The sequence below is a fragment of the Chelonoidis abingdonii genome, chromosome 3, assembly GCF_003597395.2.
Source record: "Chelonoidis abingdonii isolate Lonesome George chromosome 3, CheloAbing_2.0, whole genome shotgun sequence".
NCBI lineage: Eukaryota > Metazoa > Chordata > Testudines > Testudinidae > Chelonoidis > Chelonoidis abingdonii.
This window is the reverse complement of record NC_133771.1, coordinates 42335283-42359756: the sequence shown is the minus strand read 5'-3', so window position 1 is coordinate 42359756 and position 24474 is coordinate 42335283. Positions and strand designations below refer to the sequence as shown.

General features: G+C 42.2%; 1 protein-coding gene across 1 annotated transcript in view; it reads right to left on the bottom strand.

Moving 5' to 3' along the window:
* MYOM2 (myomesin 2) overlaps positions 1 to 21728 on the bottom strand; it is a 116174-nt gene extending 94446 nt beyond the window's left edge. Inside the window, exons 1-6 of the mRNA XM_032777054.2 lie at positions 21652 to 21728; positions 14132 to 14265; positions 12787 to 12909; positions 8276 to 8414; positions 7923 to 8080; positions 5760 to 5852 (exon numbers count right to left, since the gene is read on the bottom strand). Coding sequence (XP_032632945.1) covers positions 5760 to 5852; positions 7923 to 8080; positions 8276 to 8414; positions 12787 to 12909; positions 14132 to 14238 — 620 coding nt within the window. The 5' untranslated portion in view covers positions 14239 to 14265; positions 21652 to 21728. The remainder of the gene's footprint in view (positions 1 to 5759; positions 5853 to 7922; positions 8081 to 8275; positions 8415 to 12786; positions 12910 to 14131; positions 14266 to 21651) is intronic.
* Positions 21729 to 24474: the final 2746 nt, after the last annotated feature.

The following is a 24474-nucleotide window of genomic DNA, read 5'->3' as shown; positions in this document are numbered from 1 at the left end:
GACATTATTATTATTCAAGCATTCTGTCCCATAAAAGTTAGAGCCTTTTCTGAGCAACAGCCTGGCACCTGCTGCTCTGCAGTTCAGAACCTGCCTTTCAACATGACCTTTTGGCCCTGCAGTCACACCCCATATCCTTACACACGGACTGTTCTTCTCATAGTACCTGGCTACAGCACAAGGGATGGCATTCCTCCATCTCAGTATCAAATTTGGAAGAGCATAAAGCACTTAGTCTGTTGTACCCAAATGTATCTGTACTAGTGCCTCACCTGCTGTGCAGTGACATTTGTACAGGCAAGACACTTACATAATTTTCAGGGGTTCTGTTTTATTTTTTAAAAGCAATGCTTGTAGAAGCTGGAAACTGGGAGCTCTGGTTAGAGATAGGCCTACCGCAGTAGGCCTTACACAGCCATATGCAGTCTTCCCCACATCACCACACAAATCTGCTGATGCTTTCTCAAGCCCTCTGCTATTGCAGTTCTAGACCTTCCTTATACAAGGACTGCAGCTAGTCATGCAGGAACAAGGGACCTAACAAAAAGCTAGATAAAGCCTGACCTCTACACCATGCGTATGAGGCAGTGTCTAGCTGCACCACCCCACAAGGAGCCTGGGAAATCTGAAGCCTGGTTTACAGCGAAAAGCTATATAGCACAATAGCTGCATCAGCCAGGGGTGTGAAAAAGCCACACACCTGCCCAACATAGTTATGCCAACAAGATGCCTACTCAGCTAAGGTGATGGCCCAGGGTTTCATCAATGTAGCTAACTTCATTCAGGGACGTAGTGTTCCTACAGCGACAGTAGAACCCCTTCTATCAGCATAGGCTGCATCTACACTATGGGGCCATGCCAACATAGCTATGCCAGTATAGTCTCCAGAGTGTTGACATCCACACTTCCTTCCTTGCTCCCTGTTTCTCCCAAGGAGGTAATGTATTGCAGTTCATGCTCCAACCACTCCCCTGATGAGGTGTGGGATTATAGGGTACAGAGACACTGCTCTCTCACCTGCACCCAAGCCACAACCTCAGGCGCTCCAATTCAGTCATACAGTCTTGACAAAAGCAAGGTGATTCATGCCGGAAGAAATCTTTTGTCCTAGTCACAAACATTGCTGTGTCTAAACTAACTGTAAACAGTGGGAGGAGAGATCTAAATGTTATTGTAGACAACAAAAACCACTGATCAATAAAAGTAAAGATGCAACAGCAGTAAAAAAAAGAATGTATAAGCAATGGGATAGAAATAATACAGAAAATATATTCTGCCATTATATAAATCAGAGGTACTTCTGCAACTGGAATACTGTGTTCATCCTAGCTCAAACAATGAGAGCAGAAACAGAGCCTGTTCAGAGCCAGGGAAAAAAAAGAATCAGAGGCAAGGAAAGGCTCTCATATGAAGAAATATTGAAAAGATTGGCCTTCTGTCTTAACTATGGAGCCCCATCTAGGAAGCATAATAAAGACAAAAATAATGACTAGTATAGGGAAATGATCCTATTTCTCCTATTGCAAGAACAAGGAGACATTCAATGAAACCAAAAAGAAGTTTTAAAGGGTGAAATGAAAATACTTCATAATGACCATGGGAACACATTGCTATGTGATATCACTGAAGCTAAATCTGATTAACACAAGAATAGAACATTTGTACTGACAGTGAGAACATTCACACTTACAGAAATAGAAGGGATATAAACCTGTATGCTCCAAGGCATACTCCAGTTGTTAATTGGTTGGGGTTAAGAAGAAATTTCCCCTATGGGCAGGGCTGGCTCCAGGCACCAGCATTCCAAGCTGGTGCTTGGGGCAGCAATCTGTCCGCGGCGGCTTCAGCTAAACATAGAAGCTGCCACGGAATTGCCGTCGCCAGGGAAATGCGCCTGCCGCCCTAAGGGCACACAGACTTCTCCCGCTGTCCGCGGCGGCAATTCGGTGTGCTGCTTGGGGTGGTGAAAACTGTAGACCCCGCCCTGCCTATGGGTAGGCTATTCCATAGCTGTCCCCTAAATGGTTTATTGCACCTTCTTCTGAAACATCTGATATTGGCCACTGTTAGAGACAGGATACTGGACTAGAGGGACCAGTGGCCTGATGCAGTATGGCAATGCCTATGTTTCTGAGACTTGTGAAATGGGATTTGGGGAAGTGCACAAGTTAGAATTACAATGCCACCATCAATACCATTTGTCTTTACTACTCAAGACAGAACTTGAACTCAGGTCCCATAGCATAAGACCCCTCCAAACAGCTAGAAATCAACAGTATATGAAAAGGGTTGTGTCATGAGAATCCAGAAGACATGGTAAATTGACCAAAGGATGTCTTAAAAATCTGAGACGGAGCTATGAAGGTGATCTGGGTTATTGTACAGGTTGAGAGTCCTCTGACATAAATGGGCAGATGAAAGTTTCCAATTACAATTTTAAAATGAGGTGATGCTCTGTTTTTGGCATCTCAAGATTTTTTCCATCTGGGGACAAGAAACATCCAGTATATTCATAGGAATAAATGTCACACTTGCATCATAAGTAAAAGTTCACTACATAAGCCTCGGAGAAGTGCTAAGAAGACAGCCAAGAAATTCCAAAGCCATTTTAAGTGACCACAGTTCAGATGACATGTAGCTCAGCACTTTGATATGGACAGCTGAGAAGAGTACAGAAGTGGCTAGGTAAATAATCTTAGCTGTTCTATATCCAAAAACAAATTTATGCACATTTCAGATAGTAGGATCTTCTATTTTAAGGACTACACTGCATCTTTTCTCTCCTTCCAAAGACAAGAAATAGGCAGGATTTTTTTGTATTAAAGAAGTATAGCTAGTAATATCAAAGTGAGTTTTTATTTCTTGCATGTATAAGGCCCTACTTAACTTGCAATATTGCAGAAATTGCGTATTCTGTACTATTAGGCTGACACTGAATTTTGACAATGGGAGCAGTGTGGGGCTAACATCAGGAGCCCTAAGCAGCCAACAGCAGGAGCCCCCACTCTCAGCCTTGGGTGGCCAACAGCAGAAAAGGAGCAAAAAAGTAATAATGGGCTTTATTACTGCAAACAACAAGGTCCATTATTACTTTTCCACAATTTTCCATGGCTTGTCTGTAACTCAGCTGCAATTTTTGACGATCTCACAGTTCAAGAAGAACCTTGTGCCTGTCATATTTCTATCATTTTCACACAGTCCACAAACCAGTTTCACATCAAAGAAAGTGGTAATAAAGTAGCTTAGTAGAGTTTAGAAATGTTAGTTTAAGAAAGTGTATGCCTCAGAGTTAGAATCAGTCATGAAGCTGCCCCAATTAGACGGAATCTTTTTGGCAAACAACTGTTAAACAAGGAAAAGGTGAATGATTCAGGGAGCAGTTGGGAAGCTTCACTTGGAAAAGAATGTATTGGCAGAGAATAGGAAAGATGAAGTGAGTGTATGGGTGCCAGGGGTTAGCTGTTTGGATAAGCGTGGATGTGTCTGGGTGAATATGTATGGGTGTAGGTTCCAATGGGTGGTGTCTAATAAAGGGGGAATGCCAGAGGGTGAGTATGAGTGCATGTGGGAGCCTTTGTGGGTGCCTAAGGATGGCTCTATTGGTGTGTCTGGGTGAGTGTGAGTAGGTATGAATGCCTATGGGGGAGTGGGTGGCTGTCTAGGTGAGTGCAGGTACCCGGTAGGGAGGAGAGGGGGAAAATATTTGGGGAGGGGAACAAGTACCATCCCGGCCAGGCACCAACACAGCAGGAATGTGGGTATTTTTGCTTGTGAGTAGCATGGGGGTGAGTGGAGTAGTTTTTTGAGTGCCTTTTGTTGTGCCAGTGGATGGATGTGTAGGGCAGGGATCAGCAACCTTTGGCATGCGGCCCACCAGGGTGAGCACCTTGGCAGGCCGGACTGGTTTACATGCCGCGTCTGCAGGTTTGGCCAACTGCGGCTCCCACTGGCCATGGTTTGCCATTACAGGCCAGTGGGGGCTGCAGGAAGCAGCAGTCAGCACAACCCTTGGCCTGCGCTGCTTCCCACAGTCCCCATTCGCCTGGGACTGCGAACGGCGGCCAGTGGGAGTCGCAATCAGCCAAATCTGCAGATGCAGCAGGTAAACAAACTGGCCTGTCCCACCAGGGTGCTTACTCTGGCAGGCCATGTGCCAAAGGTTGCCGATCCCTGCCCTACACATCCATCCACTGGCACAACAAAAGGGACTCAAAAAACTACTCCACTCACCCCCATGCTACTCAAAAGCAACCATACCCACATGCCTGCACACAGCCACCTGATGGCACCAACAAAGGCACCCAGGTACAATCACACTCACCCTAGGTGCCACCCACTGGCACTCAGTCACCAAAACATCACCCACTAGCAACCACTCTCACTCTCCCAAATAGCAATAGAAGAGTTTTTCCATTCTCACTGCTAGACAGGCTGCCTGCGTCTCTCACAAGCCTTCCCTAGCACCCCAAGGGCCAGGACAGATAGTATGGGTCAGCCGCTATCTGGGCCCTTAAATGGTCTGGGAAATGGCCAGCAAACTGAATTCTGAAGATGGAGGAGGCAGCTAATATAGTCTCCTCCCTCATCCAAGAAGGTGAGTAAAGAATAAAGATAACTGGGGCAGAGCCCAGTGGCTATTGCAGAAGTCTCCTAGACAGGAATAAATTTCTTCACTACCCACTGGAGCAAAAGGAAGGAGGTTAGGGATTAGCTATTCCTTTCTACAGAAGCCAAAGGTTTGGGGACAGGGCTTCCTGCTTCAAGCAGAAGGAATGGTGTACTACTGTTCCTCTACTTCTGCCTGGGCTAGCTCAGGGCTATGGCTGGAGACAGGATGGATGAGTGACTATTTGGCCAGCCAAATATCACACACAAAAGTTCAAACTGTTTGAATGTAGCTTGAAGTCATTTTTGGTAAATTAGTAAGGACAGATGCAAACATTTAGACACTTATTTTTCTGTCTTGACACCATTGTTCAGTCCACACTGTGGTTGCTTTTGGTTTTTTTAAACTTGTACCAAGTCATATATTACCTGTGAAATACAGTACTGCAACCCTGTCCCAGCTGAGATTTAGCGAGGAATGGTTGGGAGTGCTGACACTTATTACGACATTTGTTTTTCTTTCATGCCATGACTTTTAAATTGTCTTCAAGACATAATGGTTTAAATTAGATAAAAATATATTTTTCAAAACTTAAAACCTTTTAAAGAAACCACTGGACTCTCCCATCCCCAATCACAGGAAAACAAATACAATGAAGAGTTATGGAAAGCAAAACATGACAACCTGCTAACAGAGCCAAATACCGGCTGTTGAATTTTCTAGCCACAACTAGCTCAACTTTTCTAAGCTTCAGGCTCTGAACAAAGAGTTGCTGCCATGATGGAATAGACTATTAAAGGAGAACAAACTGTTCCACTCTAGCTGCCAGAATGATGAGATTAAAATATTATGAGGGTTTTTTTAAATTGACTCTTTTTTTCTGCTCACTTACCTCTAGATGTGTTTTTTTCTTGCTGACAGTTTGGGTGCTATGATAGAAACCCCTAGCTTTTCATTACACTGACCCCATACCGAGACTACTTAGGAGGTATCTTGTCACCTAAACCAAAGTAACAGCTAAGCAGAAGTTAAATGTGCTGTATTTTGTGACTCTTTTGTAATACATTATAGAAATTTTCAGATGTATTTGCAGGAAATTTCAGTTAAAAGTCATACTCTGAACAACATTCTGTTATTCATAAGAATAAGCTACCTGTGTATCTCCAGCATATGCACTCCATATTTGCTTTCAATGCTGTACTTTCCTGGTTCACTTGCAGGTGAAATCAATTCCTCATTTTTATACCTAACAATCAAGAAAAAAATAAATAAACCACAGTAAAAGTTAGAGATATTCCATCAGGATGTCATGTATTAATAACTGAGCTCTATCTATATACATAAATAGATACAGAGAGCCTGACCGTGACCTGCCCATACATGGTCATGCAACGGAATGAAAGGAAGTACTTGTAGTTTGGGCATGGGTGTGCATGTGAAGCTACACACCCACAGTGTGTTGAACTCCCCAGCACACCAGCCATCAGAGCTAACTGGCATAAACAGAAGTAGAGCTAATGAGGATGCAACTTACAAGTCACTTCAGGTAAAAAAGGGGAGCAGCAGGGACAGAATTGTGACTGAGACAATTCTCTCCCTGGGCTACCCCTAGGACGGAATTTGCCACCCCCGTCTCAGGACTGAACCTTATAGTTCAATCTAGCCCACAGAAATCTTACAGCTCTCTCTGCATATGCTGTACACATAGATAATATATGAGGTTAGGTACCATAATGTTACTTTTTATTAACATGAGCTAAAGTTGGCCACATAACTCAAAAGCTGTGAAAGCCCCAAACAGGGTGTGCATGGTCATTACTGCCACATGCAAATAAAAAAAATACCTTCCACAGTAGGGAAGGGAGGTGATGAGGTAGGCAAGGGTTAGAGGGTGGGCTGAGTGCAGAGAAACTGTGCTCCTAATTTGGTTCTCACAATAGTCTGATATCTTCAGAGTGACTTCTGATTTACACGGCTGTAAATGAGGTCAGAATCGGGCCTGATTAGTGCACTGAGGGCAAAATTCTGCTCTCAGATCCACAGAGCAGCAATTTTGGGAACCTAGTGAAGAGGAGACAGCTGGCTTCATGCAACTTATATGCCCCTCCTCAGTCCTGGGGGCCAAACTGATCCCTTGCATGAGTTAGAACAACTTGCACTGCTAGATAATGGTCCTCTAAGGGATGCTATACTGGCCATGATCACCTGAGAGCATGATGCTCTAATTTCGCTCTTCCCACTCTGGCATGCCTCCAGTCCACCATGGCACATGCACACACACACAATGCTGAGGCAGGAGTGCCAGGAGGAGTTGGCATATGTCTGGCTATTCCCAACCTAAACCTGCTCATGATTCATCTGTTCTAGGGGAATCCTCAGCTGCTGGCTGAAATCACTGAGTATCCTTTGTACTGCTGGAGTGGTGCAAAAGAAACTTTTGGGGAGCTGAGAATCAGACCCCATATTTCTAGCTCGGTCAGTGTTATTTAGAAGTAGGGAATAGATATTTTATCAGCTACATTTCCAATTTTTAATATATGTGCCTGAGTTTCTTTCAAGTGCTGAAAATGGCTGTGTCATCCAGGATACCGTCTTTATCATTTTAAATCCACCAGTTAACCTGACTCTTCCTTTCAATAAGAATTTCTAGAGACAAAGAGATCCCAACATCCTTCTGTTGACTAAAAGGTCCAAAAAAAAAAAAAAACAAACAAACAACTATTTTGAGTTGTAGCCTAAGAACAACATGATTCTCAGATTTTTGTGGAAATTCGCCTCTTACTGCGGTTTCTGACTCTTGACAAGACACCTGATAACTTACCCCAGCTAGAACACTTTGGTGGTAAATTTCAAAGGTCAAATTCTCCTGCCAATTGTACCATTTTAATCTCATCATTTTCAGTGAAGTTGCACCATATAACTGACAAAATAATGCACTCCCATCTCAGGCATAGGCATTCTGTCTCGCTTTCCAATATTAAACTACTAGATATTATTGTCTTGGTATAAAACATCAAAAATATTTACCATTTAGCAAAACTCAGTGTATTTTACCACTTGCTAGATTATGATCAGTTAAATTAATGACCATTTTTTGTAGTCATTCTTAAATATATATTTACTTGATACACTATAAAAAGTTTGTCCTTTTGCTTCTTTAACTGCAGTATCCACAACTACTATCCAGCATATCTATGAGAATTATGAAGGATTTTTAATATAACCATTATGTACATGACACTGAATAGTTCTGTCGGAGCTACCAAATGGAAAACAAACTTAACACTGGTTTTAGAGGGCTGGAAAGGCCTCTTACCATTGTACAACAGGGGTAGGAAATCCTTGCACAGTGAAGTAAAGCCTCACAGACATTTTTTCCCAAACAGTATGAGATCTCAGTCGAACCAAAATTTCAGGAGCTCGACTTATACTTTCTCCAATGTTGTATCTTTCCAAGGCCATTTGTTCTTCTACCTATTACACAGGATAGAAACAAAAAGCGGAGAGAAGGAGCATTATCTAGCACCAGCGTCAGAGATTTAGTCTGAAAGCTATATGCAAATATTAACAGATGCAAGCTACTGTTGGGCTCTGTGAAGAATAGTTCTAAACTGCAATGGAGTTTAGAGTTCTGCTTGGAAAGGCAATAAAATTGTTCTGTTACAGTACCATCCTTTGTATGGTAACTCTATCCAGATGTTCTCTTGCAAGGAGTCTGGATGAACGAAGCTCTTCTTCCACATCAGCCAAATTGGCGGCAAACCGGATCCTCTTCTCTTCACTTATATCAGACTTTTGCTCATGAGTCCTGAATGGTAAGAGAGAACTATTTAGGATTAACCCAGCATCAAGGCTTTACTATTGTCACTGATACACAGCAGGCAGATGAGGGCTTGGAAGTCCTATTAGCAGCATTATGCAGATGCAGATTCTATAATGTGAACTATTTCCCTCTCTCAAGATCTCAAAACAAATGTCTTAAAAACTGCAAATGAATGAACCTTCTGTTTGCTTTCTTATCCCTGTGAGCATATGAGGCCAGATCTTCAGTGGGAATTACGGTAACTGGAATTGTCCCACTGAAGTCAGTGGAGCTGTGCCGATTTATCACAGCTGAGGAGGTGGCCCAGGGATTCTGAAAACAGTTAAATAAAAACAAAATCTACAGAAATCAATATCAAATTCCCTAAGACTATCCAGCCTCTTTCCTTCTTTTCTCTACCCTTTTGTGGTTTGTGTATTGTTGGTTTCCCCTCTCTCTGTTTCTGTTTGTTCTTATTTGTATCATTATCTATATTCCATATTTTGTAGAAGATAAGAATCATCAACATGGAACTAATATCTGGAGATCAAATCCTGGGCCATTACCCTGTTCATATACCAAGGGGGTAAAAAGCATTAGTATCCTCCCCTCAGGCAGTGAAGCACACTGTAGAGGCTGCCTCAGCCTAGTGGCTGAAGCAGTTTCTGCAGGCTCCCTACACAGATCCTCTGGCCTACTCATACACACCGACTCTGTGGGTGCTGGAGTACCCACAGGGAAAAATTAGTGGGTGCACCAGCAGCCAAGCTCCTTGCCCCACTCCACTCCCTCCCGCCCCGTCTCACTTCCTCCTCCACCTCCTCCCCTGATCGCACCTTGTCCCAGCTCCTCCACCCACCTCCCAGCACTTGCAGCCACCAGACAGCTGTAGCAAGCTCCGAGAGGGAGGGGGAGGAGCAGAAACATGGCGTGCTCAGGGCAGGAGGCAGGGCCGGGGTGGAGGCAGGGTGAGGCTGGAGCAGAGTGGAGTCATTAGAACATCATTAGAAGTCGGAGCCTATGCTACCCTCTCCTGCTGTGTAAGGAGCTCATGCAAAATGAATTCACACACCAATTAGGGAATGTGTACCAGCATCTAGGCCAACGGACCCTTCAAAACCATAAGAGCTGAGGCTGGATTGTCCCTAAGTGAATTAGGGAGGTACAGCAGTGGCTGTAGGGATTTTGCCCATATAAGCCAAGAGTGAGCATAATACCTCCAGGTCATGGGGAGTAATGTGTTAAACAGTTGCCCTTATGTGCCTTTGTAAAATGATGCAGCACGAACTACCCCCCTGCAGTCGTTCAGGCACAGGGAGGAGGGCCATGTTCACACTCCCACCTCACACCTACAGGTACATATGTTCTAAACCATATTCTCCTCTGAAGGAGTGTGAGCAGCAGAGGCAAACCTAGCATAACCTGTCAGGAATAGCTGTAAGAACATCCCTACTGTGCCAACACCCCAGGTCAGGAGAAGGCTTGTCATTCTGCACCCTTCTCTTCCTACCACATGCTCCCAGATAATGTAGATCTTGGAGAAGGCCGTTAGAATAAGGCTTCTGAAGCATGGAGAATAATGGGGAGCGGTGATGAGCAATGTGGAGCAGTGTTATTGAGCAATGTTCTCAGTAAGTTTCCCCAATACTCCTCATTATCTTAGATTATCAACATGTTTAGGAGGAAGAGCCTGTGGTAATCTAGCCGTCCAGTCCCAGACCTGGACTTTAGTGTCCACCAGTCTGGTCCTGTCCCAACCCTGGACTTTTGCGTCCAAAGTTTGGGGGCTTACCTGAAACTCCCCCAAGCTCACTACCAGCTTGGATATTCTCGCTGCCACCAGATCAGGAATTAATCTATGGGGCCTGATCCCCCCTTCCCCCTCTGGTGTCCCACTCTCGCCTTGGTGGACACCCAGATTCCAATCCCTTGGAGCTAAAAGCAGGAAAATAACCCTTCCCCTCCTTCTCAGGCTGCCTCGCGCTAACCTGTGTTGACCCAAGAAACTAGCTTTCTGTTCCCTCAGGAAATGGGATGCAAATACCCAAGCTGGCTCTGCCCCCCCTTGCTCCAGGAACGAGGGAAAAACTGTAACCACCAGAGACAGAGAGATTCTTCGTCTCTTTCCCGTAGTCTCGCTCTTTCCCTGGACCAAATATGGAAATAGCCACAGCCTGGCTTTTCCCTTTGCCTCCTAGGAAAAGAACTTTCACAAGGTTTAACAGAAAACTTTATAGAAAAAAAAAAAAATATAAAACAATCATCTTGCATAAGAAACTCAATACAGGCTCTTGCTTATAAGAAAATATAAGAAACAGTCTGATTTAAAAGATAGCCCAATTAACGCAGCACACAATTACATTACAGGTAATACACCCCAAAGACATCATAGCTGAAGTACTTTGCGGTCCTGGTACTTACAGATGTTTAGAGAAGTATTAGGAGAGAATTAGAAGAAGACTTGTTCCTCATAGCTAAGAAAACAACAAAGAACCCTAGTATAACTTCCCGCCCCTGACTTTAAACAATCCAGTTCTCTGATTGGTCCTCTGGTCAGGTGTTCGGTTACCCTTTTCAGGTAAAAGAAACTTAACCCTTACCTACCTATCCATTTATGACAGAGCCCCTTCCTCTTTGTTGATGGTTATGGTCCAGGAAGCAATTCACACCTGCTTGCCTTGACAATGGGATGATTCAAGGGAAATTCCGACAAGGTGAACTTCAAAGTTTCTGACATAACGTGCCCCTTCCATGACTTTCACTACAGAAGATGAGGATATAGGACCCAATCCCTCACCCAGGAAAAAACTCAGCAGCCCTAGGGCTCACTTCTGGTGTATGTCTTATGTTCCTAAGGCTCATACTTCAGGGTTTCAGCCAGCAGACAGCAGGGATCCAGTGCATTCTAGGGGAGAGTGCCAGAGATCTGAGGCAGCCCCAAGCCATCTCTCTCTCAGGTGCTTGGCTGGCTGGTTCTAGCTCACATGCTCAGGGTCTAACTCATCGCCATATGTGAGGTCAGACTGGCAGTGAATTTGGGACTTTTTATCTTCCCCTGTAGTATGTGGGGGGGGAGGGGGACACATGGGACATTTGCTGGGATTATCTAAGTATCTCTCATTGGTCATTTTCCTGCCAATGCAGCAACCTTGAGCACTGGTACACCTCTGTCCCTCCTATTCTCTGCCTGTGGCACATAATAGTCTAGTCCCGTGGGTTGTAATACTTTGGTCTCATTTCAGTTGTGCTTAGTGTGTGGGTGCTGGGTGGTGTTGATGGTCTGTGATATACAGGAGGTCATACTAGCTGATCCAGTGGTCCCTTCTGGCCTCCAGCTCTATGACTCCCATTTACTTCAATACATACTGAATCCAGCCCTTATTTGTGTGGTTGTTTAAGCTATTTCTTTGTATAATTTCTTCATAATGTAAGCTCCATGATTATTCTGCCTTGTGCTGTATCTCTTTAAATAATAAAATAGGTTAAAAATTCAAAACAGATTAAGATTTTTTTCTAAACTGTGCCCTGCTTCCAGGGCACATATCTCTTGATGATGGCAAAACTGGCATCAAAGGGATAGTCTGTAATCCTTCACATTATCTTCAAAGAAAAAAGAATGCATTCCACTTTCTATAGCCTTCATAACATACATTGGCTGAGTCTTTGGTGTATTTACTGTGGAGTATCTCAGGGTACATACAGCCACTCAAACCGATGAAATGGAATATAGTTGTCAGCATATTATAGGACTTCATATCAATGCTGTAACTGGGGCAAGTTATGCTCTTGATAACTAGGATGTTAGGGAGACGACTCTAATACAATTAAGCTGCCCCCAACACGTAATCTTAGTATTCATTAAGGGCACAGTATATTTGCTCTTATTTTTAGAAGTGCCAGATTCTGTGCAGATTTCAATTTCTTCTTGTTTTAAGTCTGTTTTCACAGCCAACTTGGAGTAAAACCCTGGACTGAAAGTCTAAGAAATATAAGACGTAAGAGACACATAACCCTTTGGTATTCTAACCATGAGATATTAAGGAAGAACATAGTGTCACAGAAGGCTCCAATCTTGTTGACAGCTCTGTCAATGAACCTACTTTGCCACCATGCTACCTTTCAGAGGTTTCTGGGTAGCTTTTTGCCAAGAGCCATTATGAAAATGTGCAACTGCCTTGCTACTGAACTGCAAATTTAGCGCTGTGTCTTACAACAAACTTTCACTGTAAACTCCTGGTTCCATTGAGACTGATAGAAATTTTGACCTTGAGTTCAACAGAGCCAGGATTTCTTCCTTAGAGTATACAGAGAAAAAAAGTGTCTGTTCCATGGCATTTGACCCAACAAAGTGATTTAAAGGCACCAATGCAAGCTTTACCTTTTCCTGTATTCTTGTGTCTCTTCTTCCGCTGAGGTGTGCAACTTCCTGGCACAGAGCCTACATGTAGTTCTTTCTGTACCGGCAGAGGACCTAAAAGAAGCCGCCTGCCTAGAAGCGACCCTTCCAATACAAGAAGAAATCACTGTAAAATGGCTATACGGATAAAGCATGGAATTAAAAAGTTAAAGAAATTACATTCAAGCAGCTGAATGGAACAACTGGTACCTGTGCAGTGTTGTGTGAGGAACTTACATTTTAAGCTACACATTGCACCTCACACACTGAAGCTGGATTACATTCACTACCATGTAGCCTTAGTGTCTAATGCCCAGTAGTATTATCTCAATGGAGCCTGTCAGCCCTTTTATTTAATTTAATTCAGTGTCTTTATTCACTATGCCCGTGCCAATCTTTGACCATATTGTACAATTTTATAAAAACAATTTCAGTAAAATCTCAGGACCAGTAACCCCACCTTTGGAACATCCAATAGAGAGCACAGGCCTCTTACAGTATCTTCCCACTTCTAAATAACAACTCCCAACCCCGTTTTTCTAATCCTTCACGTTGGCATGTTCTGAAGGCCACCAAATGGGTCTCTGATTAACCAGGGAATGAAATGTATTCCAGAAGCATGTACCCCTCACAGTGAACACTCTTCCAGTAGCCCCCTTCCATTTATAGCAGATGGGGCCAATCAACTCAAGCATCTGAGATGATCTGAAGTTCTGCAATAACACCCTGGGAGAAATATGATCTCAGATAGCCCTAGCAACAGAACTTGAGATATACGGTTCCTTGAACACGTGGGTGAAGGAAAGGCATTTTGAACATGGGAGAATTGCAACTTGGTATAAAAGGAAAAATAAGAATCCCAATGACCACAACCTGGAATAGCCCAAAACGCATGAGGCCCCAGTTCAAGGCAGTGAACATCTTCAAGGAACAAATTCAGAAGGAAGAATTTAAAAACAAACATAAAAAAAACAGCTCCCATGCTTACATACATGCTATAGCAATGATTATCCCTAAAATCAAAAAGAGTTTTTATGAGTCATTACTTTGCTTTCAGGGAGGAGTTTCCAGCCTGGAGGTAATAAACTGCTAACAGGGAACCATGACCACTCCATATTGCTAAACAGAAGGGGGTCCCAGCTAGATAGTATGGAAATCATGGGACAGAGGATTCACAGTATGGAAGAGATTGAGAACCATTGCTCTCCATACATCTGAAATTCAGAACAAAGTCACTTTTTTTTCCTTTTACAAAATTCTACGTTTTGAAATGGATTCCTCTGCATTAGAAGCTCCTCTACACTGATGGGAAATGTATGATACTTACTTTCTTGCTGCATATTCTTTGAGCAAGTATCTTGTGTGAATGTTGCGGTAGGACTGATCAAAGTGTTTATGCCTTCTCTGGTAAAATGGCACTCTCTTCGATGACATGCTGCAACTTCTTCCAGGTCTCAACTCCTACAAAATAAATAATGACAGTCATATTTAGTCAAGTCTTTCAATGCTTTCCTGAGAACCTTACAATTCTGTTATTTGCTGAAGCATTTGTGACTTTACCATGGCCTGAGCAATTCCATTTGATGAATGACAAAGTCATACCTGATTAATATAGCCACCTCAGGCTGCAATCTCACTAACTAAAGACATGTCTACATTTCCAGGCGGATCTACGGGCAGCAATAAGTCCAGAGTGGGTCAATTTATCGTATCTCATATAGACACAATAAATTGACCGCCGGTCGCTCTAGCGTCAACTCCAGTACTCCACTTCAATGAGAAGTGCAAGAGGAATTGACGGGACAGCACCACAGTCAAGACACTGCAATAAGTAGATCTAAGTATGTTATTCACATAGCTGAAGTTGCATAAGTTAGATCAATTGCCCCTCCCCACCCCCGATAGTGTAGACCAGCCCTAAGTCTGGTTGGATATGATCAGTACTTGGATGGAAGACCTCATATGACATGTTTCCCACTGACTCAATATTAAAGTAATCCCCAAGCATGGAATCAGTAAGAGCTATTGTGCTGCCAGAGGTATTATCCATTTGTGTTCACTAAAAATCCAGCAACCCCTTTTTGCAAAAGTAGGGATGTTACTACCAGTGTCCTGGATAAATTAGATGGTATAATTGTAGTCTGCATCCCTGAATTCCTCTTGCAGTTTCACTTGTAAAGGAATTCTTCACTTCCTGTTCTCCTGCCTTAAATGGTCATACAGGATTACTGCAAGCAGCCGAACGGCTGCCACATTCCACACTAGAGGTGGTTGCATTTCAGTGGTGAGTAGAGGAATCCTTATATATAAAGTTCGCAAAGCACTTTGGGACAAATCTTGCGGTCCTTAGTCAGGAAAATTCCTAGTGAGGTCAATGAGTATTTGCCTTAGTAAGGACTAGCTCCCTGGAGTGAAGTGGGAATGTGTTAGCCATTACATCCCTTTGTGGGGTGCAGCCTGCTCCCCCACAGCATGCTAGTCTGCCTCCTTCCTACCCCTGAAGGAGTACTGTACAGAGGGACTGAGTCTTTTGTGGACCACATGAGGACATAAAGACTACTTGAACCTTCCTCATCTTCACTGTGCCCACATCAGGATTAGCAGATTAGCAGATTCTGTTCCCAGGTATGGTCCTCAGGTTCTCACCCCTCGTAATCATTTATTTTTCCCAATTTCAAGAAGATCTAACAAGTAGCCATTATTACTGCATATACAGAGTACAAAACTCAAAGGAGGTTGAATAGAAATAGATGCATCCTGTAAACTCATTCAGATACTTGCATCAAAATAACTTCTTATTTAAATCAAAGGCAGTGGTAGTGACACATTTTAATCCATGTTCTGTTTCACATTGTAGATCAAAAATGTATAAACTATCAGGCTACATTTTAGAACTGAAATTAATAATACATCTATTCACCTTAACTGGATATTGTATTTCAAGAAAAATACAGGAGTCTTATAACTAGAGCAAGCCAAAAATAAAATGAAAAATCAGAATTAAAAACAAAAACTAATTTAGGGATTTTTGTTTTTGGGGGTTTTTTACACACAAAATGCATTAATATAAATATTTATTGAAAACATTTGTTTCTCTTTTTCCATTTTAAACAATTATTTTGATTTTTCCAGTTTAGAAACCTGGTAAAATCATTTTTAATTATTTCAAATTTATAAAAATTCATGTGCAAAAATGTCTTAGTTTGAAAATGGAAAATAAATAGTAAACAAAATTTGATGTCAAATTTTTATAAAAATTTGACACTTACGAAAATTTTCAAGCAGCCCTAATGATACCTTGTTTAACTTATTTATTTATTGAAGAAAGCATTATAACTGCTTAATTGCTGCAACAATGTCTTGGAAAAACAGAATTAGAATTCGCAGGTAGCATGTGAGCTTTTCAGGAAGCAAAGGATAAAAGGAGTCCATCCTGCAGTTCTTACTCTTGTAAGTCTCTGATTGATGTCTCTAGCTCTTTTTACAATTAGTTTCCACACAGACATGTAGGTGCAAACAAACAAGCTCCTGGATTCCTCTCACTTCCACTATTGACACAACTGTGTTAAGGTCTACCTGTGTTTGCTTTCATTTGTCCAGTTAAGCTATTTTGAGAATATCCCCACATGCCCTCTGCCATGCACCCAGTCCTGCATCTTTTCTGTCAGGACCAGACAGCGGTGAACCTGTGTGTACCAATCAGTTATCAAGATGTGGTCAGGAGACAAGTAGCAGGGTCAGCGTGAAGCCTGGTCAGGATTCCAGGAAGTTAGGTCAGGCACCAAGTTGCAGGTGGGACGCAAGTGGCAGAGTTGGGGTTGAGTCAGGTCAGGATACCAGGGAGTCAGAGCCAGGCATAAGGTAACATACAGCAGGGAAGTAATAGAATTGGAGAGAAATCAGGGTCAGAAGCCAGAGTCTAAGGTTCACAGTAAGGCAAGGTTTGGAGCAGAAGTAAGCAGCCAATCTGCATCATTTCTCAGTCAGCTGCCCATGATGGCATCCTGGTTTATATATCAGCATGAGCCAATCAGTGGTCTGCAGAGGGCTGCCACTTGCACCCTGCTGGACAGTACTTCCTGTAGGGCAAGGGTAGGCAACTATGGCATGCGTGCCGAAGGTGCACGCAAGCTGATTTTCAGTGGCACTCACACTGCGAGGGTCCTGGCCACCGGTTCGGAGGGGCTTTGCATTTTAATTTAATTTTAAATGAAGCTTCTTAAACATTTTAAAAACCTTATTTACTTTACATACAACAATAGTTTAGTTATATAGTATAGACTTATAGAAAGAGACTTTCTAAAAATGTTAAAATGTATTACTGGCATGCGAAACCTTAAATCAAAGTGAATAAATGAAGACTCAGCACACTGCTTCTGAAAGGTTGCCGACCCCTGCTATAGGGGCTAGATTCACAGGATCCTCCAGTAGAACATAGCCTAAGCCTCCAAGGTGATGCAGAAGCATTGGTGGCCCAGAACCCACATGGTCCCAGGTTCTTACACTTTCTGTGCATGTAACTTTTACTGAGACCAAATGTAGGTCAGCAGAATCAGATGCTGGTGGATCAGATTCTGCTACTTTGAAGTTCATAATTCTCTTCTGAAAGGTCATTAAGTCCAGTCCCCTGCCTTCACTAGCAGGACAAGTACTGATTTTGCCCCAGATCCCTACGTAGCCCCCTCAAGGATTGAACTCACAATTCTGGATTTAGTAGGCCAATGCTCAAACCACTGAGCTATCCCCAATATGAGATAAGATAGGGGATGCTGTGTTCTCTGGGAAGTTTTTTGTTGGGTCCGGTCCTGTTTATCTATTGTGATACATGGATGGATTTTGCCAAGTTGCCTGGGACAGAGCTAAATAACACAATAGGTAGGTAAGAATCTGGCCTCACTGAAGTCAATGAGAGTTTTGCCATTGATTTTAGTGGTTCAGGAGGTCACCTGTGGCACTTAAGATACTAGTAACAGACTGGAGACCAGGTTCCAGTAGCACTCCCATCAGTGCAGCTCAACCAGTGTTAGTAACAGAGGGAATTGTTTACACAAAATCCTAGTGCTGCCACCTCAAAAGTTATGGTCAAAGATTGTCAATTCAATTAAACATTCACAGATAGCAAAGCCTATCGTTCTTTTGCATAGTCCTTGGTCCTAGCCAGGAAAAACTCCCATTAAAGTCATGACAGTCAGGGAGTATTGAAGAGTCAAAATTTCAGAATTTGGCATCAAAGGCCATATCCTACTTGTGATATTTAACTCCCACTTATGTTAAGGAGAGTTCTTCCTATAAAGCCAACATACAATATGGCCTAATGGCCAAACATTGCCCTTGAACCTCCGCTACACAACCCCCATTAACATCACAAGGAATTCCACATGAAGATCTAGAGTTCTAGGGTAGTATCTGGGCCACATTCTGCCCTCTTTCTTCATATGGAACTCCCATTGGTATAACAGGGCAAAAGGTTATTGTTAATTATATATATATTGTGACAAGATGGCTGATGTTTGTGAGGTGGGTCCTAATGGGTTGCTTGGCAGGGGGGCTAAGATGCCACCTTTTGCCTCTGCTCTTGGGGCACCAAGGACCCTCCTAGTGGCCTTGGAAGGTGGTAGAAGAGGGAAGCAGGGGAGGGGTCTGGGTTCACTCCTCACTCTGAGCCCCAGCCCCTCTCAACCCCAGCAGGTTCTTACCCCTTTGGTGGGGTACCATCGGTCCTTAGATGCAGAAGGAGGAGTCTCTCTCCCCTGCCAAGGCAGGGTCTCCCTTACTTCAGTTCTCTGGTCTTCAAAGTCTCATGACACACATCCACACTCCAGTCCTCCTTCTCCCTAACTGCCTGAAGCAAGGGGTCTTATCAGCTTCCTGAAAGGGCCTTAACTGACCGCAGGTGCTCCAATTAACCTGTAGCCATCTTCCTAGCTTACAGGGAACCACATCTTAATTAGCCTAGGGCTTATATATTTTCCCTCTACCATTCTCCCACTGCTCCCTGGTCCTCTTGTATCACTATATAGAGATATTCTGTTACTGTAGCTCCCATGGACCCCAATCAAGATCAAGACTCCATTGTGCTAGGCACTATACAAGCACAAATACATGGTCTCTTCCTGGAAGATTAGAGATTCTAAGTAAAATATAAAATAGTTTAATTCATACTTCTATTTAGCAGACTAATTAGATTATTCAAGTCAGTTAGAGAGGGTCGCATTTATCTATATAATATATGGTAGTCAGCCACAAGTAGAGTGAAGGCAGAGTTCAGGGGTGAGGCTATACACAGACTCGTAACACAATAATAACTTTTGCAGCTTATCAAGAACTGTGGGACAGGCAGATACTTCAAAAAGTGAGTGCATTCATGGCAAAGAAGGTGGGGTTAGATGTAAAGCTAGCAAGTCAGATAAATAATTTAATTTAAGATTTAAAGGACCAGTAGTAACTCTAATAAACTCATAAACACAGCCCCTGGGCACTGGCACTCCCACAATAAACTGGTCAGTAGGAGTATCGACTGCTGTGAGATAGAGAATATGATTGTGCTCCCCATAGATAACTTGCATTCCCATGGCCAAGGAGAAGAGGTAGAATCCACCACCTCTGCAATCCATTTCATCTGTCTTAACTGCCCTGCTGCTTGCAGATTTGCTTCTCTTCCCCATTGCCAAGTCTGCACCACACAGTATGTACTTTCTCTGCTCGTCTCTGCCCTTATCTGGCTGTAAAAGTGCAAAGAGTGATTGACAAGCTCTTGCCTGTTCTGACTGAGCCCTACCTGGGTATGCTAGCTGAAAGATCAGTATAGTCTGCTCCTTTGCTTCTGTACATCTCCTAATTCTTACTTTTCTGTAGGAATCTCATGGCTTCCACATATTTTGCATCATGTGCCTCTACTCATATTTTTCCATACACTAGCTGCTGTCCAATGCCTGCTGTGATTACACCCACCTAATAGTTACACTATTTTATTTTATCACTTAGTGAAGAGTAAAATATGCTCCATTTTGGGTCCCCTATTTTTCCACTTTGCACCCCATTATGTGAAACTGTTAGAGCACTAGAATATCTTTAATGCTCAGTTGCCTATTCAATATTGTAAAAGATGGAAGAAAAGAAACTTCTACTTGTCACTTAATTCAAATGCCCGTATTCCAGAAGTACCCTAAGGCCTCAGAAGAACACATCAAGTAATTTCCAGATGGCCACATTGATCTCTTAGAAATAAAAGACACACTCTCTCATAGCTTAATATGTAGGACTCATATGGAAGCCAATGGAAGTCTTGTGTAAAGATTAAGGGTCATCTGTGGCTCTTAAATATCACAGTCAGAGATAATCAATCAGGATGGAACTGAATTTATGGGATCTGGTGTTACTTTCCCTTTTTTATTTGTGAAACTGCTTAAATGCTGATGATTCTGCGTAAATACTCGTGTATTCAAGAGCCAAATACAATTATAGTTCTCAAACTGACATAATCTTTAGGACTAGATTATGCAAATTGCACATAGTCCCCAATAAGGAGCAATATGGAAGCAGTTTGGCTCAGACAGGCAAGATCCTCCTGGACCTTCCTAGTGTCCAGGGAGGCTTTCCACACAGCTTCACCCTTTCATTGGTGCATATGCTCCCCTCTGCAGCCATCCAGCTCTGCTTACTAGCACAGAGGTAGGAGACGGAGCCATGGCCATGCCTCCCAGACACCCCTCTTCACCCTCTTAGGGGCACCATGAACCTTCAGGGGAGTAGGGAGGGAACAGTTCTTGCATTTCCATGAGTGTAAGAACTGTAATTCTGTCTGGCCCTTATGTGGGCTATATAAGGGTGAAGGCTCCTTTTTTAACTCTTCCCACAGTGCCCCTATGTAAGATCCAGGCAGAACCTGGCCCAGACAGAGTACGTACACTGATTAACTTTTCTCCAGAAGATTTTAAATGTTCAAAGCAAAAAAAAAAAAAAAAGGATTTTATAAACATTTTGTTCTGACTTTTAGAAAGAGTCCAAAGTTACTAAAGCTGCTGACACAAGGACTGCATTTGGTCCACTAAATATAATCCGCACATCCTGAAATGCACTCATCCTAGCTTTCCACATACAAAAGTAGTTTGCAACAGACTCTCTGTAAAGTATGCAGATTCCCAGTCACATTGTAAATGCACCCTGTCCTTTTAACTGGAGGACAATGAATGTGGAACAGTGAGATAGTGAAAGTGAGTGGCTGCCAAGCATTCCAGCATCTATTATCCTTCATTACAACATTTTCATTGGCTCTTATGTGTAATCATCCAATTCCACTATCTCTTTCTAGCAGGCATAATTACAAGAGCATGAGCACAATTCCAAAAGCTCTATCGGAGGTATTTAGATGGAATTTTTCAGGAGGATCAACACGCGTCAAGGAACTCAAAACAATAACAATCAGAAATCTATCTTTTAAAGAAAGGTACTTGAAACTATCACTGACAAAAATAGAATAGGACTTTTGGTTCCAGTTACATTATGTTTATATTCTAGCTTCAATTTTTTTTTCCCTTTTTTTAAGTAAATACAGAAGAAAGAGGAACGCTGTATTTGGAATAAGGAAGGCATATAAACCCAACTGCCTTGAGTTTGTATTTATGTAGAAAGATAGTGATGAAAATATAATAATATTTATTAAAATAAAATTAAAGAACAGAATAAAATCATGCAATATTTTCCTCTCCTGTTGTCATTTTTCTTTTATTCATAAATAAATTATTTTCCCCAATACGTGTCATATATCTTGTACAGAAAAGTATATAACACTTTTCTATCATCATTCCTGTTGATTCTGAATTTTTTTAAAAATGGAAACATACTTACCTAGGGAGAAATAAAAATTGCACAGCTGAGAGGATGAACAGCCTCACTCAGCTTAGCCGGCTCTGGCTGAGGAAAACAAAAATAATTTCTCTCTCTAAAGAGAGGCTACTACCCCTTCACGCCCATTTATGGGCAGATGTGTTGCTATATATAGAATCAACTGATTGGTTCTCCCAAGAGTGAGGTCAGTCTAATAGACGTGAAAGTGTAATTTAAAGGTGAAAAAATCTGCCATGTTTTTTTTTTTAATATTATTTTTTGAGCTGGGAACAGATCTCTCTCCTAAAAAGAGCAAATGTTGACCTAAAGGTAAGGATTGCCCCCCACCGTCACGTTCTGTGTGAAAGTGGTCCAAGTCAAGGATAAGAAAACTATTTAAAATTTTCATTTTTTGTGTGTAGGTGAAACTTTAAGAACAATAATGACTTCAAAGACCAGTAAGTAGCCATATACTTGAAAGTCTTATTAGTGGAGACATAAAATCCTCCTGGTGCCTTGAGCTGTAAATTGAGCCTCCCCAATGCCTCCTTAAGGGCTGCTTGGATTATAAAAAACATCATCACCATATGCTAAGCCATGTCAACTATATTAGAAAAGCCTTGTTAACATGGGAAGAAAGAAAGAGCCCAGCTCCTACCCACTTACCTCCAAAATCTTAATCATCAATCAGTTAACTTGCTGGTTAAAAAAAGAGGTGTTTCTGCCTACTGTATGCACAATATGTAATGTATAAGGAATGTGCATGTATATGACACATAGGTGTATACAGAGGCAGAAAAAAATATACACACAAAAGGCATTATCTTAGGAGGTTCTGAATGCCCCTATTTCCCACTGATTACAATGGAAGTTGGGTACCCTCCGTACCTCATAGAATTGGGACTATACATTTATTAAGTGAAGGATTAATTATTATCAGATTTATGTGAAGACAACAAGATAGCATCCCAATTCACATGTGAAGGAGTGAACTTGAGATACAAGTGGGTGAATGACAATATAAATACATCAAGAGTTTCTGGTGCCTGGCATAACAAACTACATGAATGATGCATCTTGTAAATCAAATTGTGTGTGTGTGTGTGTGTGTGTGTGTGTGAGAGAGAGAGAGAGAGAGAGAGAGAGAGAGGCCTATTAAGTCCTTTTATTAAATGAATCTAATTAAATGCACAACATTCCCTTAAGTTCACAATACTCCCCCAAATTTCTTGTAGAGTTCTGGCAAAGGATCTATCCCATGCTTCTAGCCACTCTGCCCCACTTTGAGTGCTGCCACCCTTTTGCTATAGGCCTCTTCCCTCGTGGCATTCTTCCTTCTTCTTTGCATCTTGCTAGCCCACTACTTCTGTGATGACAGGTTTCATAATCACTTGAAAGCCCTGCCCATGTCACTGGACTACTTTATTGGTTCTGAGACATGTTGGCAAAATTGGATGAGCACACCCGTACTTCCACTGTGGATTAGAGCTTCTAACCCATTACCTGGCATGGCAGTGACTTGTGTTAGTCCAGATCATGTTTGCCATCTGCACCAGGCTTAAGCACAATTTCGTACCCTGCTTTTCCAACTGTGTTAATGCCAAGTTCATTTATTTTTAGTATAGATAGGGCTTAAAGTTAGGGTTAGGGTTTATAGCTCCACCTCCCCACATTTCCTTGTCATCTTTATGGTGGTATGCATCCACACAGGGCCTATGAATAAGGGGATGATTCTGTCACAGAGGTCACAGATTCTGGGACTTTCCGGGACCTCCAGGACTTCTTCTGGGGCAGAGCTGGAGCAAGTGTCAGCCCTGGGCTGCCACAGCAGCAACCCCCAAGGCTGGAGCAGCGGTTAGAGTTGCATCAGACCCTACTGCAGGAGCAGCGGTAGGACTGGAACAACTACTGGAGGTCAGCCCCCACCAGTGCTCTGACTGTTAGTCCTGCTCCCCAGGGTATTTTTAAAAGTTGTGGGCTTCTGGGAATTTTGTTTATTGCCCACGACCTGTCATTGCTTGCAACTTATTCCTGACTTTTACTAAAAATATCCTTGACAGAATCTTAACCTTAACTATGACTGAGCAATATCTGGACTCCACCAATAGCTAGCACTGTTATTTTGCCTGGCCCTTGCATGGAAGTACAAGATGGGCAGAGTTTATAGGGACTTTGTTCTTCCTAATTTAGCTTTCTTAGCAATCAAAATTTATGTGGCTACTAGGGATGGGCAGAAAATGGTTTTCTAATCCTGGAAAATTTTCAAGGTTTTGAAATATTTTCCTATCCCAAATTGAGATGATAAGAAGAAATCTTGAAACTTTTCAAGACCCAACAACCAGGGGAAAAAACTCAATTTTGGTCAATCTAAATGCTTTATTTCTATAATTTTGAAACATTTGGTTTCAATTTTGACCTTTTTTTATTATAATTAGCTTATACTTCAAAACAAAATCTTTTTGACCAGAAAAATTGTGTTTTGTTTTTTTTCATTTTGAAAATGTCATAGCTTTTCAAACATTTTTTAAAAAAAGCAGTTTGGCAAAACCTATTCTTTTCCACAAGAAGTTTCATTTTCAATTAATTGACACTTTCCAATGAAAAATATTTTGTCAAAAGATTCCAGACCAGCTGTAATGGCTAAAGACAAATGCTAATTAAACCCTTACAAGGTCAGCAGTTTCATTTTGTTGGGATAGTCTTCTCCAGCATGAGAATGGATGGCAGGCAATTTCACCACCAGCTTCCATGTTTCTTTCCCCAAACAAGAGCACCGTTAAAATTACATCTCTTTTTAAGCTAAATCTGAAGCAATTTTCCTCTTCCCTCTCTTTCTATGATTCA